We start from the raw sequence: 16746 nt of genomic DNA, 5'->3' as shown, positions 1-16746 counted from the left end.
GCACAGAGACCTTGCCTCCTTACTGTTCTGGGATGTTTTGTAGAAAACAAATTATTTTTGCTTTATTTTAAGGAGCTGACATAGCTGAGGTGATGCTGGATTTCATTACTTGGCTGACCCACCAGGAGTTTGGACGAAAGTGTGTGGTCAGTATCAGAGATATTCTGTCCTGGGTTAACTTCATGAACACAATGGCGGAGGAAGCTGCTGTGAAAAGGCTAGAGACCATCTCTACTGTGACGTCTTTTGTCCATGCTGCATGCCTGGTGTACATAGATGGCATAGGTTCTGGTATGTTTTCTTTTGGGGACAGTAGGCTTGACAGGTAGAGGAAAGTTGTGAAAGGAAGCAAAACCAGAACCAGATCATATATTTTCAGAATCATTTTAATTGTATACTTCTAACACTCCTCATGCTTTTGAAAAAAAGCCAGTGAGAAAGGAATTTGTCACCAGATTGATACTGTGAGTTTGATCCCTGAAACCCACATTGTAGGAGAAGAGAGCTGTCTCCCACAAGTTGTCCTCTGGCCTTCATACACGGGTGGGGCACATGTGTACACCTTCCTGCCCCACAGTAAACACACTCACAATAACTAAATAAAGGAGCTGAATCTTCATTTGAGCTTGTGCTAGGTTGACAGCAGTTTATCCCTGAAGATGCTTTATTGGTGGTGGATAGATTTTCAAGACTGAGATGTGCATTCTTCCCTTCTTCCTCAGGGTGTTCTACAGTGTAAGCTGCATTTAGCCTGTAGTTCTGCTGAGGCCTTTTCCTCAGCAAAGTGTTGAGCTCTTCCTAATTACAGTGGGTTTGATGGTGCTAACTCCTTCATGACCCAATTCTCCTTTATAGGGGTAACTTCCTCTGGATTTGGTACAGCCCTCTTGGCTCGTGAAGAATGTCTGAAATTCCTAATAAAGAAACTTTCCAAGGTAGTCCGACTGACAGAACGTCAGAAAGATGAGTTGAAGATTTATGATAGACTTAAACACAAAGAATTCACTAGCGTAGATGACCTTTGGGGAGTTCATCCATTCTTTATACCAAGAGGTAAGAGTAGTTTAAAATAAATTAATATTCCCCTCCTGTAGCTTATAGAAGTACTTCTGTTATGACTTAGTTTTGTGTGTGGCTCTCAGGATTATTTCATCTAAACCCACTAAGGTTAGCAAGCCTATAAACAAGCCCTGCTGTTTTATAATGCATTTTAACTATAAATCCTATTCTGTTTTTTACAAAGACAGCTTTTGAACCCTAAGAGCCGGTCGTTTGTCTGTCTTCCTCTCAATGGCAGCCGCTATGGCCTGGCAGGTGGAAAAACTCTAAAAATGTCTGTTGATTGAATTGAGTAGATAAATTAGTGGTTAAATGAGGAATACAGTGTCAAAGACAATAGAGTTCACTTCTCCCACTCACTAAATTGCCTCTGCCAAATATTTATTTATTAATTTGTGGTGCTAGGATTGAACCCAGGGCCTCTGGTCTGATTGTCCATCCCCTATGGCACTCTTGATTCTTACGACTGTTGTTCCCGTGTCAGGGTCATCTGTTGTCTAGTGCTGTCTTCTCTGAGCAGTAATTATGGAGCACATGAAACATGGAGAAGCACAGTGACAGTCAGGGAAATATCCGCTCCTGAACATGGGTTCTATTAAGGTGGTGTCAGCACATCAGCCTAGTTTGTGGTGGTTTGTCTAGGCACAATTGAGAAAAATTGGTTATGGGCTTCAAAATTCCTGTAAGGCGTTTTATAAATTCAAAAGCAGCAGACTGATGGTGACTTACATCTGACTTTGCTCTTCTTTACTTAAGGACCTGTCCTGAATGGGCACACTATTGCTGACTATGCACTCAGTGCAGGTACCACAGCTATGAATGCCCAGAGGCTCCTCAGAGCTGCTAAACTGAACAAACCCATTCTCCTGGAGGGTTCACCTGGTGTTGGCAAAACAAGTTTGGTGGCTGCGTTAGCAAAGGCCTCAGGAAATACCCTGGTTCGAATCAACTTGTCAGAACAGACGGTAAGCTTGGGTGTCTTAAAATGCACGTGAGATGCAGAAAGGGAAGATTGTCTGTAGCTGCTTACAGAGTTTGCTGACAGAAGTCAGGATTCTCAGCACCAAAAGCCTGTCATGGTGATATCAGAAGCATCCAGCTAAGTCCTGCACTCCTCAGAGGTGACACCTGCAATGTTACTCTTTCATTTAGATGTCTTATTTCTAGTTTTCTTTTGACAAAGGACTACTCATTTTGGTGTGTCATGTGTCATTTAAATTTCTTTTTCTTTCTCAGAAACCTTAGAAGTAAAGTAAGGTTTTAAAAAAGTCTCATTAAATGTGGAACAGAAATGAGAAATTGATGGGGTCTGGGAGCACGGCCTAGGCATTGTTCTGCTTTGCTCATGTCTGTGCAGGAGCTTACCATTTCATCTCCAAGAAGAACTAATAATCTAATAATCTGAGCATCTGCCGAAGCAGGTTGCTATTGGGAGCATTCTTACCAGAATTGGGGGGGGCTTAAGGGAGGCCATGCTTGTGCTCCTGCTAAAGAGTATCAGGAGTGGTTGGGGCGTCTGGATTCAATTTCCACCACTCCAGGAAAACGGAGGGAAGGAGTACTGTGTGAGGTCTACCCAGGCCTTTATCATTTCAGGGTTAGGGGTTTAGGTTCCAGTAGATTTGGTTGTCTGTGAGGTGTTTGTTTTGTTTTTTGGTAATGGTGTGGCCTTTGTTGCAGGATATAACTGATCTGTTTGGAGCGGACCTACCTGTTGAGGGTGGCAAAGGTGGAGAGTTTGCCTGGTGTGATGGCCCCTTGCTGGCAGCTTTGAAGGCAGGCCATTGGGTTGTGTTGGATGAGGTGAGCATCAGTGCTGAGATGGGATTACAGATCGGTGAGAAGGCAGTTGTAACACCAGGCATTTTAGTGGAGGAGCTCATGACAAGGACAGACAAGACTAATAAAAAGATCCTTTCATTTCGTTGCCAGTCAGAAATTACTTGTCAAGAGTATGCATACGGAAGGGCACTTCATGTAGTATTCCCTAATCCACTGGCATTCCTTACCAGAATCTATTTCAGATTGAATTTTCACCAGAGAAAAACTATACCTTGGCTGGAGAGATGACTCAGTGATTATTAAATACACTGGCTGCTCTTCCATAGGTCTTGAGTTTAATTCCCAGCAACCACATGGTAGGTAGGTCACACCCGTCTATAATAGGATCTGATTAATTCAGAAAGTGTCTGGAAGGATCACACCAGTGAAAGTGCTAAACAGAAGAAATGATGTGGATGGCAGCTTTACTGACACAGACACCCTCCCTCCCTGGTGCTGGATGACAAGAGGGTTCTGTGAGAATCAACCAACCGAGCTGCTGCCTACCGCTCAGAGCAGATACCATGGGGTGATAGCTACCCCTGGTTCTAGTGGGGACCAAGTCAGAGTATCTCTTACACAGCAAAAGAGAAAGCTTAGCTTTATGCTAAAGGCCACAGTGACTGTATTTGAACTTGCATCAGGGGTTGCAGGGCATTCTGGGCTTGAATACCCACTTATAGCAACTTTCTATTTGGGGGCTTTAAAAAAACAACAGAGGAGTTTTCCATGCTTATAGAAGCTTCTGGTAGAATTAGCTCAGATGATTGCATTTTATTGACTTGCAATCTTCCAGTTGATTTTTTTCAGTGTATCTGAAGAGCATCAATCTCTTAGCTCCATGAGCTCCATCTCAGCATCAGAAGGCCTGGTTAGTTAGCTCTTCCCATTGTTTATGTCCTTGATCACAAAACTGTTGCTGACAGTTAGCTGTAGGATTTTCCAGTGTTGTTAGAGAGACCAGTGTAAGTTCATTATCATTCCCACGATGAAACGTGTGCAAAGGTTTTTAAAGCTTTTTAAGAATTTTAGTCTGTAGTTTTCCTTATCTTACTTAAAAACTTATACAAGGGGTTGGATGGATGGCTGTTGGTTATGAACACCCCTTGCTCCGTCAGAGCTCTGCGGTTCAGTTTCCAGTCTTTATATTGGTGGTTCACAGCCATCTATAACTTCATTTCCAGGGTCTGAGAGCTTCTGACTTCAGCATTCACCAGGCACAGAAGTGGCTGGCACACACGCATGCACACGGTAGAAACTGCTAATCCACATAAAACAGAGAATTCTTTAAAAAAGCAAGCCATATACAGGCCCTAATTGACGAGTATTTATAAAAATTTTATAGTATAATTTTAATTTATATATAAAAAATAGACCCTGAATCTCTTGCAATATATGAGAAATAAAATTTGAGTTTCTCTTACTTCAAGAAAACCTGTTTTACTTTGTTACCCATAATTATTTTCTTCTTCTTTTTTTTTTTTTTTTTGTTCTAGTTGTACAGTGAAACAATGAAATGATATTTGCGCTTTCTCTCCCAAATAGCTTAACTTGGCTTCTCAGTCCGTACTGGAAGGACTCAATGCTTGTTTTGATCACCGAGGAGAAATCTATGTACCAGAGCTAGGCATGAGCTTTCAAGTTCAGCATGAGAAGACCAGGATTTTTGGTTGTCAAAATCCCTTTAGACAAGGAGGTGGGAGGAAGGGCTTGCCCAAGTCTTTCCTTAACAGATTCACTCAGGTGAGATCCGTGCTGCTCTAGAAACCCACGCCTTTTAGCATGCCTACTGTCTGTGTATGTATGTAATTGATGACCTGCTGGATGGCCTCCTAAAAAGGAGACTGTCTTCCCTGTCTTTATCCTGTTTCTGCTGTGACCTGGAGATCTGGTGTATTATCATTTAAAAGACAAATTACTGCCCCTTTAAGGACTTCATTAATACACTTTGGCATAGAGGCTGGTCATTAAATTCAAGGGACAAAATTTCATTACAAGTTTTGTAGTGAAAGTAATGTATTTTAGTTTTTAGAATGTGAAAGTAGAAAACTGGCTTAGTGACACACACCTTTAATCTCCACACTCAGGAAGCAAAGGCAAGTTGACCTCTTTGTCACTTTTGAGGCCAACATGGTCTACATAATGAGCTCCAGTACCCCCAGATCTACATAATGAGACCCTGTCTCAAAAAAAACCCAGCAACTGCTATCCACTATCCCTTCATCTATCATTAATAAAATCAGAAATATGTTAAACCTTCATTCATTTTTGCAAAGGGATGTGTATATACACCTTGTTTTAATTGGTATTTTTCATCTTGGCTAACTTGGAATTTTGAAGTGCCTACAGATGTTAGCTCTAATATCCCTATTCATTGATGATTAATAATTTTCTGAGTTTCATTTAATAATGTTTACTGTGCTAGCCAAGTGGCTCACCAGTTCAGAGCTGGTCACTCTTGGAGGGTATGCTGGTTTGATTCCCAGCACAGGTGTTCATGCTCACAACCACCTGTAACTCCCATCCCAGAGGATCTGACACCTCCTCTGACCTCTGTAGGTATCAGGTACACACATGATATACATACATACATACATATGTACATACGTACATATGTACATACGTACATATGTACATACGTACATATGTACATACATACGTACATGAGGCAAAACACTAACACAAAATAGTACTTTAAAGAAGAATGTTTATTATTAAAATTGTCAAATACTGGAAAGTTTGAATTTGTAGTGATCGTGTTTTTACTATCCATCTGAATCTGAAGGTATTCAAGAGTACTTGTAGGAAATTGCTGAAAACAGTGGAGTTTAAAAGAGAAAATTGCACACGCCTCTTCAGCTTACTAGATATAGCCTGAAAGCCAAGCCCACTTTGTGTATTTGAAAATTCTATAATTCTTCATTGTAAGAAATTTCTAAAACTCAATTATTAGTGTTTAGTATTAAGTAGAAATAGCACATAGCATGGTACGGTAGTCATTTTCTAGTGTTTTCTAGAGAAAAGCATTGATACTGTGTGATGTTTGGATTTTATAGGTCTTTGTGGATCCCCTTACAGTAGTTGACATGGAGTTCATTGCCAGTACCTTGTTTCCAGCCATTGACAGAAATATTGTTAAGAAAATGGTGGCTTTCAATAACCATGTAAGTACCAATTTGTATTTTCCTGGCTCTTTTGAACCAGCATTTCCTCAGTGCAAGACTCTTCCAAATTAGCAGTCTGACAAAAGGAACTTACTGAATCAGTATGTCCATGTTGGGACGTTTGCTGCCCTTTGGTAACTAGATCCTTTCTATATTGTAGGGAACAGTAGTAATGCTCATGATGTCTTCTTGGCATTTGGAGGTCTAGGTTAAGAGGAACCATTTGAATCAAACCTATAATTTCCACTGTAGATCTCATATGTAATATAATGTTAGTACATAGTACATTTCCTGATAGGACATGCTTTTCAATAAGAATGTTTTATTTCTAGATTGATCATGAAGTGACTGTTGAGAAGAAATGGGGACAAAAAGGGGGGCCCTGGGAGTTCAACCTCCGAGACCTTTTCCGCTGGTGTCAGTTGATGCTGGTTGACCAATCTCCTGGCTGCTATGATCCTGGTCAGCATGTATTCCTAATTTATGGTGAAAGAATGAGAACCAGGGAGGACAAAGAGAAAGTGAGTCTCGTGCTTCTTCATTTATCTTTCTTTGTAAAAAAGCAATTCCTTCTTAATATATCAAGAATCATCTCACAAAAACACCAACACACTTGGAAATTCAGAAGTTGCTAGAACAAATGAAGCATCCTCCTTTCCTAGCAGAGTTTGAATCTCAACAATTTCTTTTATGTCTATAATTCCCCATAGCCACAAACCTTAGACCAGAATTGCCAGAACTTCCTTGGTTTTAATGTGTTTTATCCAGAAAGTATAGGTAGATATAAAAGAGAGGATAATTTGTATCTAAATGAGGTAAGACTACATATTTGTAAAAAGAACATGACAATAGAGTTTATAGCTTATAGAGTTCTGTCATGTGTGCTTCTGTTTCCTAAAGGATTTTTCTGTGTTGTCCAAGGCTGATCAAAACTGTCTGGATTCATGTAATCTTCCCACTTCAGCCTCCTCTGCCAAAATTACAGGCATGTCCCACCATACCTCGTTCTGCATTTGAGTTTGTGGTAGACTTAACTCATTAAATCTTAACACAGATGTGGATAGGAACTGCCGTCATGACCTTTTGAAAGAGGAGCCGTGTGTCAATCACAGAGTCTTGGAAGTAGCATCAGCTGTTGGTAGGGTGAGCAATAGTGAGTTTTTATTTCTCTGCCAGAACAGTAGGGAAAGAGGCAAGCTTTGGTGTGAGCTGTCTGCCAAGTTCCTGGAGCTGGAGACAAGACGGCAATACCTTGTTCATTCCTCTTAAGATTTCACTTACCCCATTCTACAGTGATTGAGTTTCCCTTAACTTTTATTTTCTGACTTTTGTGTACAATTATAAGAATATTGGTACTTTTCAACTTGATATAATTTTGAGGGTGATTCTAACTTTTCCTCTTGCTGTGTGCTACTTAGTATTTTAATACCCTCTACCCATCTCCCACCTTAGGCTTTAAAAAGCAGTCAGTTGGTGAGTAGTTGATAAAGAAAGTTTCTAAAAGCAGGGTTTTAGAGAGTCCTTATTATTGATTAGATGGCTAATTTATAAAGTAGAAATAATAGTTATTCTGTGGCTATAAAGGGCCTTGCCTGTTTCTAATGTAGTTAGAATGGCTGCCACATTTTTCCTCATAATCTTCTGGTTAGCACCGACATTTTTATGACATGAAAGCAAATGTTTTGTCTTGAGATTTGCCATAGTGCCCATGACTTCATTTTAATTTATCATATAATTTTACTGTAATTACAAGTAATTTGAAGTCATGTAACTACTATATAGTTTTAATTTTATGTGTATGGATGCTTTGCCTGCATGTATGTGCATGCCTGGTACCCACCAAGGCTAGAAGAGGGCGTTGTTTTCCCTGTAACTGAAGGTACAGACAGTTATGAGCTGCCCTGTGGATACTGTAACTCAAACTGGGGTCTTCTTGAAGAACAGCCAATGATCTTAACCCCCGAGCCATCCGTCCAGCCACATTGCTCTGTTCGTGAGCTCATAACTTGTTGTTAATAACAGTTTCTGTTTAACGTCTTTTTGTTTGGATTTTAACGCTCAGTCTTAATGTACCCTCGGCTGAACTAGCACTGACTATGTAGCCCAGACTTGTCATTAACCTGTGCTCTTCCTGCCTTACCCTTCCAGTACTGTGATTATAGGTCTATGCTACAGTGCCCAGCCTTATCCTGTGATATATCTAAGAGAAAAATTCAAAGGCATAGGAAACATTTGCTAGTATTGTCTTAAGTTTTGTGACTAGTTGCTCTGCTTATTCTCTGGGACCATCTGTTTCATCATAGTGTAAGACTTGATAATGTTTTATAAGAATTTATAATGATTTATATTCTCAATGCGTTATCTTCCTTTAGGTTATCACTGTGTTTAAGGATGTGTTTGCTTCCAACTCCATGCCATACATAGGAACTAGACTATTTCATATCACTCCCTATGATGTTCAGGTAAACAGACTGGAATAATTCTTTTCCCTATGACAATTTTCCGTGGCTTCTATGTCGCTACATATGACTTCTGTGTTTTCTTCAGATTGGCTACTCAGTCCTTTCTCGCAGCAGCTATGTTCCTCACCCATCCCGCCAGCCCCTGTCACTCCTCCACCAATCATTGCAGTCTCTGGAACCCATCATGAAGTGTGTGCAGATGAGTTGGATGGTCATCCTTGTGGGGCCAGCCTCTGTGGGCAAGACCAGCCTGGTCCAGCTTCTGGCACACCTTACTGGCCATACCTTAAAGATCATGGCTATGAATAGTGCAATGGATACTACTGAGCTTCTAGGTGGATTTGAGCAGGTACCTGGATATACTTTTACATTGACAGGCGTAAAATACTATAACTTGTGGTCTGGCCATGGAGGCTTCTGTACTGGTAATGACTGCATGCAGCAGTATCCTCTCACTGAGGCCAATCGTTTTGGTGTGCTCTGGAAATTTCAGGTTGATATTATCCGACCTTGGAGGCTACTGCTTGAGAAGGTGGAGCGTGCTGTCAGGGTCCTGTTAAGGGATAGTCTTCTTATCAATGCTGATGACACGGAGGTAGTGTTGCGAGCCTGGAGCCATTTCCTTCTGACATACAGACCCAAATGTCTCGGTGAAGATGGTAAAGGTGTCACCATAGAGATTGTAAACAAACTGGAAGCAGTATTGCTGCTTCTGCAGCGACTCAATAATAAGATCAACTCCTACTCCAAAGCAGGTATGTGCATATGAGGGTGTGGCATGCACTCCGCATTGCCATACTGTTGTCTGCTGTAGGGACATGTTAGAGAAGCATGCCACACTTCTGACCTATGTGCTGACTACTCCTCAGAACTCGATGTTTACTTCTAAAGTGAAATGCAGGTCAGGTTTTGTTTTCTTTAACTCATTTCCTCACAACATGAACTTTTTCATTTTTCTTTTAAATTTGATCCAATGTTAGACATTGATTTTCAGTTGTGAAGTACTGCATTATATTATATTATTGATTATTATATTTAGACTTTTCTTGATAAGTAATACGTTCCCTATGGATTATCTTAATCCTAAGATGATTTGTAAGCTTTTCAGGGCTGGAGAGGGGGAACATTTTCTCCTGTGACATGACCCTGAGGCGTCTCGTTTGCTGAGGGTTCTCTTTAGGCCGGAGGTAACTGAGAAGAGTCCCAGGCGCACTCCAGCCCAGTAATTGCTGCTTCATCTCTGGGCAGATGACTTTATGGATGTGCAGAGTTACTTAGACACAGGCACATCGGCCTCGTTCAGGGCTTTGGGTCCTCTGAGAAGCCCCTCCTTTCAAGTATCCTGCTGCTCTTTCTAGTTGCCCCTCCTGCCTTGCCTCAGTTAGATGCCAGGCTTCCCACCCCTCTTCTGTACACCCTACAAAAGCAATTTTAGGACTCCATCTTGGTTTTTACCTTCCTGCTCTCAGGTACACAGCATTGTGCTGCCTCTTGGTCTCTCGTGTTTTCTTCCCGGTTTTCAAGTTAGAAATGGGAACTTAAGTATATTCTCGTGTGTAATGAATTATTTAGACACCCAGTCCTGGTATTTTATTTATAAGCTGTAAGCATAGATTGAGCCAGGTAGTGAGCTATTCTAACTTACATCCTAGCCATATGTCCCTTGTTACTTGTTTGAGTCTTGCCTGGTTATTTCTGCTCCGTCAGCCTGCACTTGGAGCCCATTTCTCCTGGCTGCGTGCTCATAATTCATCTCTACTCATGGTAGTCTCCTCCTTTCTCTGTCTCCTTTTTCCATCTCACCTGATCACTCCTCAGACCCCTCACTCAATCCTCAAGACCTGCCTTTCTCTCTACCAGCTAACCACAGACTCTAGCCTTCTATTAACCAATTAACTTTAAATTGGGGAGCCGGGCTTATATAGCATCACTTCATGTACACAAGGCGCTTGTTGGGGATAGACTATAAAGTATTTATGTGATACATCTATAGATTAATGGATGGGTAGATTTTAGTGCCAATAAGTCTACAATGCCAGTTTAGAGTTCTTTAATATAAAATTATAATGGGTGAGAGAAAGTAAAATTATTCATCAGAATTAACTCCAAGTAGGTAGCTATTAAATTGTAATTATTGAAAGTGTTTGTATTTGTGCTAAGCATAATTTTATTAGCTGTGTTTAAACAAGTGTTGGGATTTGGGGTTATCCTGGCTAGGAGACTGAAGTGCCTTGCTTTAACATTGAGTACCTGATGCTTATTCTTGTCTGTGACATTGCAGACTTTGCCAAACTTGTGGAAGATTTCCGAACTTTTGGGGTAAAGCTTCTGCAGTCAACCAGTGGCCGGAGTCATGGCAGCTTTGAGTGGGTTGACAGCATGTTAGTCCAGGCCCTAAAGTCTGGTGATTGGCTTCTGATGGACAATGTCAATTTCTGCAAGTAAGAACTGTTATGTGCGATAACGAGTGGGTATGACTGAAACTTGGCTTGTGTTTATTAATTATAAAGACTCAACTGAGGCTGTATTTTTATCCTATTGGCTTTCTCACCTAGTGTGGCATCTCCAGCCATTCTTAGACTATCCTACAGTGAACAGTCTAAGTTGGTCATTAGTTGACTGAAGTAAAGGCTAACAAAATTGGATTGCTTCCTATTAACATCATCGATCTCTTGTTATGGTCATTTTAAATGCAAGAACTGATAAAGGCAAACATTGGTAAATACATTTGACTAATGACCACAATCCATATTACTTTCTATCCTACCATGAGAAAATAGACAAGTAGGAGGTTGCTACAATAAGAAGCTATTTTAAAGTGGTGGCTTCTATTCTTGGAAGTTTTTTCTGGATGTTTTTCATTCGAAATCCAGTTACCTTCAAGTATATTGGTAATTTTGAGAGGGGGAAAGCTATGTGTTGCTTTTCCGTGTTTCATGGACTGTGTACTTTTATAAAGCTATGTGTCTTAAAGAATGGGAATGAGAAAAGGGAGTTGACTCTTGGAAGAAATCAGTTTCTGAAAGCGTGATCTCTGAAAGGGAGATGTGGGTCCAAAAGCAAGTGTGGACTTGTGCAAGAATAGTAGAGTGAAAGCAGCATGTCGGCCTGAATACCATTTGATCTCTCTCTATGCAGCCCATCAGTGCTGGATCGTCTGAATGCCTTGCTCGAACCCGGAGGTGTCCTCACAATTAACGAGAGAGGAATGGTAGATGGATCTACTTGCACAGTGACACCAAATCCCAATTTCAGGTACTTGTATCTTTTACATTAATAAAGAGTTTGGTGGTTTCAGAAACCAAGGTAGACACCAAACAGAACCTGTTTGTGAACTGTGCACCATGTTTTGAGTAGGCCACTTTATCATTCAGTTAAAGAGAAAGTGTTAAGGGCCAGCTGTCTGCCAGGTGCTTACTACGCTTTGAGGTCAGCAGAGTAAAAAAAGAAGTGGGGTCCTTCTCTAAGGTTAACTAACAGTAACACATAGAAGGTAGGAAGTCAGTCACAGTCCTTTGCCAATAGCCTAGGGAGAAGGAAATGTGGCCTATGTTGAGGGGGATGGTCATATGGGTGGGACTTGTGAGTTGTCTCTTTTCTTCAAGAGACTAGGATGATATCTCTAGTTTGGGCTGGAGTAGTTGGGCAAATGAGAAGCTGTTTATTAAGAAGGGGAATGCTTACAAAAGAGAAACTTTGATATGGGGCAGCCTGCCAGAAATCCCTTCTTTTTGTTTCTAACATAAGTAGAGATGTCAGATAGCTACATGAGAATGTGGCGGGACATTGATGAGGAAAAATTGACTGTTACAGAAAAGTTGGACTGGCTAGATTCATGACAGCTTTATACAAACCAGAGTCATTTTAGAAGGGACCACCTCAACTGAGAAAATATCCCCACTAGATGGTCCTATGGGCAAATATGTAGTGCATTTTTGATTGATTGATTGATTGATTGATTGATTGATGTGGGAGGGTTCAACTCCCTGGGCCTCGCTACTCCTGATCCGGTGGTCCTGGATACTGTAAATACGCAGGCTGAAACAAGCCAGTAAGCTGCAGTGCTCCATGCTTGTGCAGTAACTCCTGCCTCTAGAGTCCTGGCCAGCTTCAGTTCCTCCCTGACTTCCTTAAATGATGGGCTGTGCTGTGGAACTGTAAGCTGACATGACCCCTCATGCTGCTTTATCACAGAAGTACAAAACCTCACCAAGACTAGAGTTGACTGTTCTCCTTTCTGCTCTATGTGGACAGATCAGAATAATCAATAACCTTGGCCTGAGCTGGGGGGAGGATCTGAAAAAAACAAGACTTTGTAAATTCTCGACATAGTTCTTAAGAAAGCCAGTATATGAGGGTAGAGAAATGGCTCAATGAATGCAGCTCCTGCAGGAGTCGGGACTTTGGTTACCAACACCCATGTTGGGCACTTTATAACTATTTAAACTATAACTTCAGATCCGGCACCCTCTGCAAGCACCCACACACAGGTGCATTAACAGACTCAAGTTCATGTAGGTAAAGAACAAATCTTTAAAAGAAAAAGTAGGTTTAGAGAAGCTGATTGACTGGTATTGACATGTATTAAAAAGGAGGTACAGGTATCACACAGTAAGATGGAGTTAGCTTTTTCCATGGAGTCCCTGTAGGTGAGAGATGTATAATTTGCCCATAACAATTGGTGTTAGAGACCATTGGTCACACTGCGATTTGATTTTTCTTTCTCCTCAATTTCCTTTAAATTTCCTCTTTATTAGGCTTTTTCTCTCCATGGATCCTGTTCATGGAGAGATTTCCCGAGCTATGAGGAACCGTGGACTTGAAATCTACATTTCGGAAGAAAAGGAAGGGAGCATCCTAGAAAACCTGGATTTAAAAGTCCTGCTGCACAGCCTTGGGTTGGTGGGGGACAGTCTGTGTAACATCCTCTTGGCTCTGCACACGGGGGTCCAGAGCCTTGTTAAAGGTGAGAGTCTTGATTTCTGAGCCTTTGCAGTTTTAGTCCTGTAACAATCCAGGACTAATCCTTGTTCCGTTGGGTCTGTAGTCTTGGAGCGCTCTCATTTGGTGATCAGGAACACGTGTTTAAAATGTAAAGTTCCAGTACCTCAAAAATGGAATTCTCATGTGGGAGAAGTGTAGCCATAACTGTGTTTAGCTCCATAGGGAACTACGAGATGACTCAACTAGTTACAGGCACTTTCCAAAAATTGGCATTTGATTCCCAGCACCCCTGTGGGTGGTCTCACCATTTCAACTCCAGGGAGTCAGACACCCTCTCTTGCTACTTGGACAACCAGGTTTGAAGCACAGATTCATTCGTACATACGTAGTTGAGATAACGGGTATGTGCTCCTGCAACTGTCTGCCGAGTAATTCTGCTCTATGCTTTGAGACTCTCTCCTGGGCCACCAGGTGCCCTTATGAAAGGGCAGTAAGGTAGGAACTTCGAGTGGAAGCAGCTCTAATTTTTGTCATTTCTTTTCCTTATGTTAAAAGGATGAGTAGTGATAAATGAAATACTATTTACTGCTATGTACTGGGTCCCGTTCTGCTTGTCTGTTCTGCAAGCATGTATTCCTATCCTAGGTGAGGCTTAATGAATTGATACCGTATCCGAATTAGTTACTAATGACAGTTGTGATTTCACAGTAGAACTGTGTCGTCGTTCCCTCCCCACACCCCTCCAACATGGTTTTTTTATAGATGAATTGCCATTCTTGGTGTATGTCAGCCTGAGATTAAAGATACATGTGACACCTGTGAAAGAGTTCTCAGATACACTGCAGGAGACCATGGAGACAAGAGGGAAGGTGGGTGGGCAGGGAGTATTAATGTTCTTAGACATCTGTCGTGCCCTCAGGAGACCCTAGATGTAAAACAAACACATGGTTAGGAGTCAATGTACAGAAGATTAATGTAAAGGCATATTTATCAGCGCACATTTGATTCGTTTGGCGTTTTGTTGTTGAAATATTCTTACTTACACTAGTGTTCTGCCTCTGTGTATTTCTGTGTTAGTGTGTCAGATCCCCTGAAACCATCATGTAGGTGCTGGGAATTGAACCCAGGTCCTTCTGGAAGTGCTCTTAACTGGAGAGCTATCTCTCCAGCCTCATAATTGTCAGTATTTTTATCAAAGGTTTTAGAATACTGTTGGTCTTAAATGAAATGTTTTCTCTTTATAGGTTCTCCAACATCATCTGTTTCCACTCTCAGTCACACAGCCATACTCATTGTTCAGTACCTACAGCGAGGTCTGAGTTTAGACAAAGCCTTTTTTGAAGCATGCTGGGAAGTATATGTCTGCTCTCAGCATTCAGCAGCAAACCAGAAGGTACTGTGAATGTTTCATATCACTGTTCAAGTTGTAACACTGAAGTAGAGGAAATTACTTTTGTGGATAGCAATTTTTAAGAGAGTTGACTGCTATTTTATTCCAGTTAAAGATCTGGTATCTAGGTACTTTTCTGGCATTCATTTAAATGTAAATATTCTTTTCCTGAAACATTGGCAGAACGATTTCAATGTTGTCCATTGTAGAGTATGTCTGAGAAGTGTTTACAAGTAGCTATGTGAGCCCTAGATTCCCTCAGACATTTGTCTGTTGGTAACTTGGATGATAGTACTTTGTCAGTGCCCTTGTCTCTGCTTCACATTTTACAGCTTGTGCAGGCTTTGCTGGAAAGTCATACTGCATCTCTGAGAGCTAAGGAAACTTGGGGACACTCCATTCTTGCCACAGGGCTGTGGCCAGATTCTGTGCCTTCAGCTCTCTTTGCAACAGAAGACTCTCGACTCGCTGTTGTCCGCAGTGATGGGCAGATTCTGGCATACTGCCTCAACAGGCTGAGCCTGAGAACTATCAGCTGGACAAGGTCAGCAGAATCTTCAGCGTGTTCTCTTGGGTAGAGTTTGGTTTTGCCGAGAATGGTGAGCACAATGCAGCCCACCCAGCATTGTGGCCACTTACTGTCTAGCCATCACATTGTTACTGTTTATTATCAGTCCCGTGTTTTTAGAGGTCCTGTGCAGAAGTAGATCCTTCTAGACTGATGAGCCAGATGTTATGGCTATGGCTGACATGCTCACAGAAGGCAATCAGTCAGAATGTATAGGCACATTCTAAGGCTGGAGTGCAGGCCTTTGCCATACTGAGCATGTTTCTGTCAGCCACACCCCATCCCTAAGTACATGCTTCAGTTGTCTTTTGTCTTTGACTTTTCATTTCTTTATATGGTATTTGTAAGCCAGTTATCATTGGTTTTTTTGAAATGTCATGTAAAAGACTGTTCTAATTCTAACTTTTCTCCGTTCTGTGAGTTCCAGGAGTCAGCCCCTTACTTTACAAGACTTAGAGCACATTATGCAGACTAGTAACCCTGAGAACCTGACATTCAATGCAGTGGAAGTGGATACTTGCTGGGTCGATGAACCAGAGGTTTTAGCCATGGCTGTTAAATTGCTCATAGAAAGAGCAACTAATCAGGATTGGATGCTTAGAGTTAAGTGGCTTAGCCATTTAGCCAAGAACATACCACAGGGGCTTGGTAAGTAGCAAAGCTTGTATGGGTCAAAGGGGTTACATGTGTTTCCCTTATTTGAGAGCCTTGGCAGACTTGTTAGTTTGTGACTCCACTGTTGAAATTGTAGCTAAGAAACAGCAAAAAGATGTGTGACACCACGTTGTTTATAGAGCTGTTAAATTCGAGAGATGTCTACCCCTAATGTATCAGGAGAAATATCTCAGTATTTCAGGAACTGTCCTTTTCATTTCAGAAGGAAAAGGTACTGTGTGCATCCTGTCACGTTTAGCTTTAACATTTGTTTCTTTTCTATACAAACATTTTTTTCTGAGAATAATGGTTTTCATAATTCATTTACCCTTAAGGATCTTAAGATTCTAATCTATTTTTTGTTTGTTTGAGAGAGGCTCTGTAACCTAGAACTCAAGGTCTACAAGTCTTCTGTCTCCCAGAGGCTGAGATTAAAAGCTGTACCTCTGTGCTCAGCCCCAGTCCTGTATTAATATGTTATTTATTCAAAAGAGGAAAACAAAAGTAGTAGTGAAAATGCCTACATTGTAAATTATTGGATATTGAATTTGTTGGTAATGCGTAATTTACATGTCTTGTAAACAGAAGTGGGAGCTCCAGAATTACTTTTAATGCCAACAACAAGGAGATAGGAGGAAGCCTGGGGCTTGTTGGGCAGTGTAACCTAATTCTAAATTCCAGACA

General features: G+C 41.2%; 1 protein-coding gene across 1 annotated transcript in view; it reads left to right on the top strand.

Annotated features, from left to right (window-relative positions):
- Positions 1-16746, top strand: part of Mdn1 (midasin AAA ATPase 1) — a 124039-nt gene that overhangs the window by 54151 nt on the left and 53142 nt on the right. Inside the window, exons 34-49 of the mRNA XM_032904871.1 lie at positions 73-291; positions 856-1053; positions 1816-2024; positions 2740-2862; positions 4426-4623; positions 5937-6044; positions 6377-6565; positions 8417-8506; positions 8592-8855; positions 9000-9261; positions 10788-10947; positions 11645-11761; positions 13264-13472; positions 14695-14843; positions 15173-15384; positions 15836-16056. Of these exons, the coding sequence (XP_032760762.1) occupies positions 73-291; positions 856-1053; positions 1816-2024; positions 2740-2862; positions 4426-4623; positions 5937-6044; positions 6377-6565; positions 8417-8506; positions 8592-8855; positions 9000-9261; positions 10788-10947; positions 11645-11761; positions 13264-13472; positions 14695-14843; positions 15173-15384; positions 15836-16056 (2928 nt within the window). The remainder of the gene's footprint in view (positions 1-72; positions 292-855; positions 1054-1815; positions 2025-2739; positions 2863-4425; positions 4624-5936; positions 6045-6376; positions 6566-8416; positions 8507-8591; positions 8856-8999; positions 9262-10787; positions 10948-11644; positions 11762-13263; positions 13473-14694; positions 14844-15172; positions 15385-15835; positions 16057-16746) is intronic.

Source organism: Rattus rattus, chromosome 1 (genome assembly GCF_011064425.1).
Source record: "Rattus rattus isolate New Zealand chromosome 1, Rrattus_CSIRO_v1, whole genome shotgun sequence".
NCBI classification, from domain to species: domain Eukaryota; kingdom Metazoa; phylum Chordata; class Mammalia; order Rodentia; family Muridae; genus Rattus; species Rattus rattus.
Note: the sequence above shows the minus strand (reverse complement) of the source record. Positions and strands in the feature narration are given on the sequence as shown.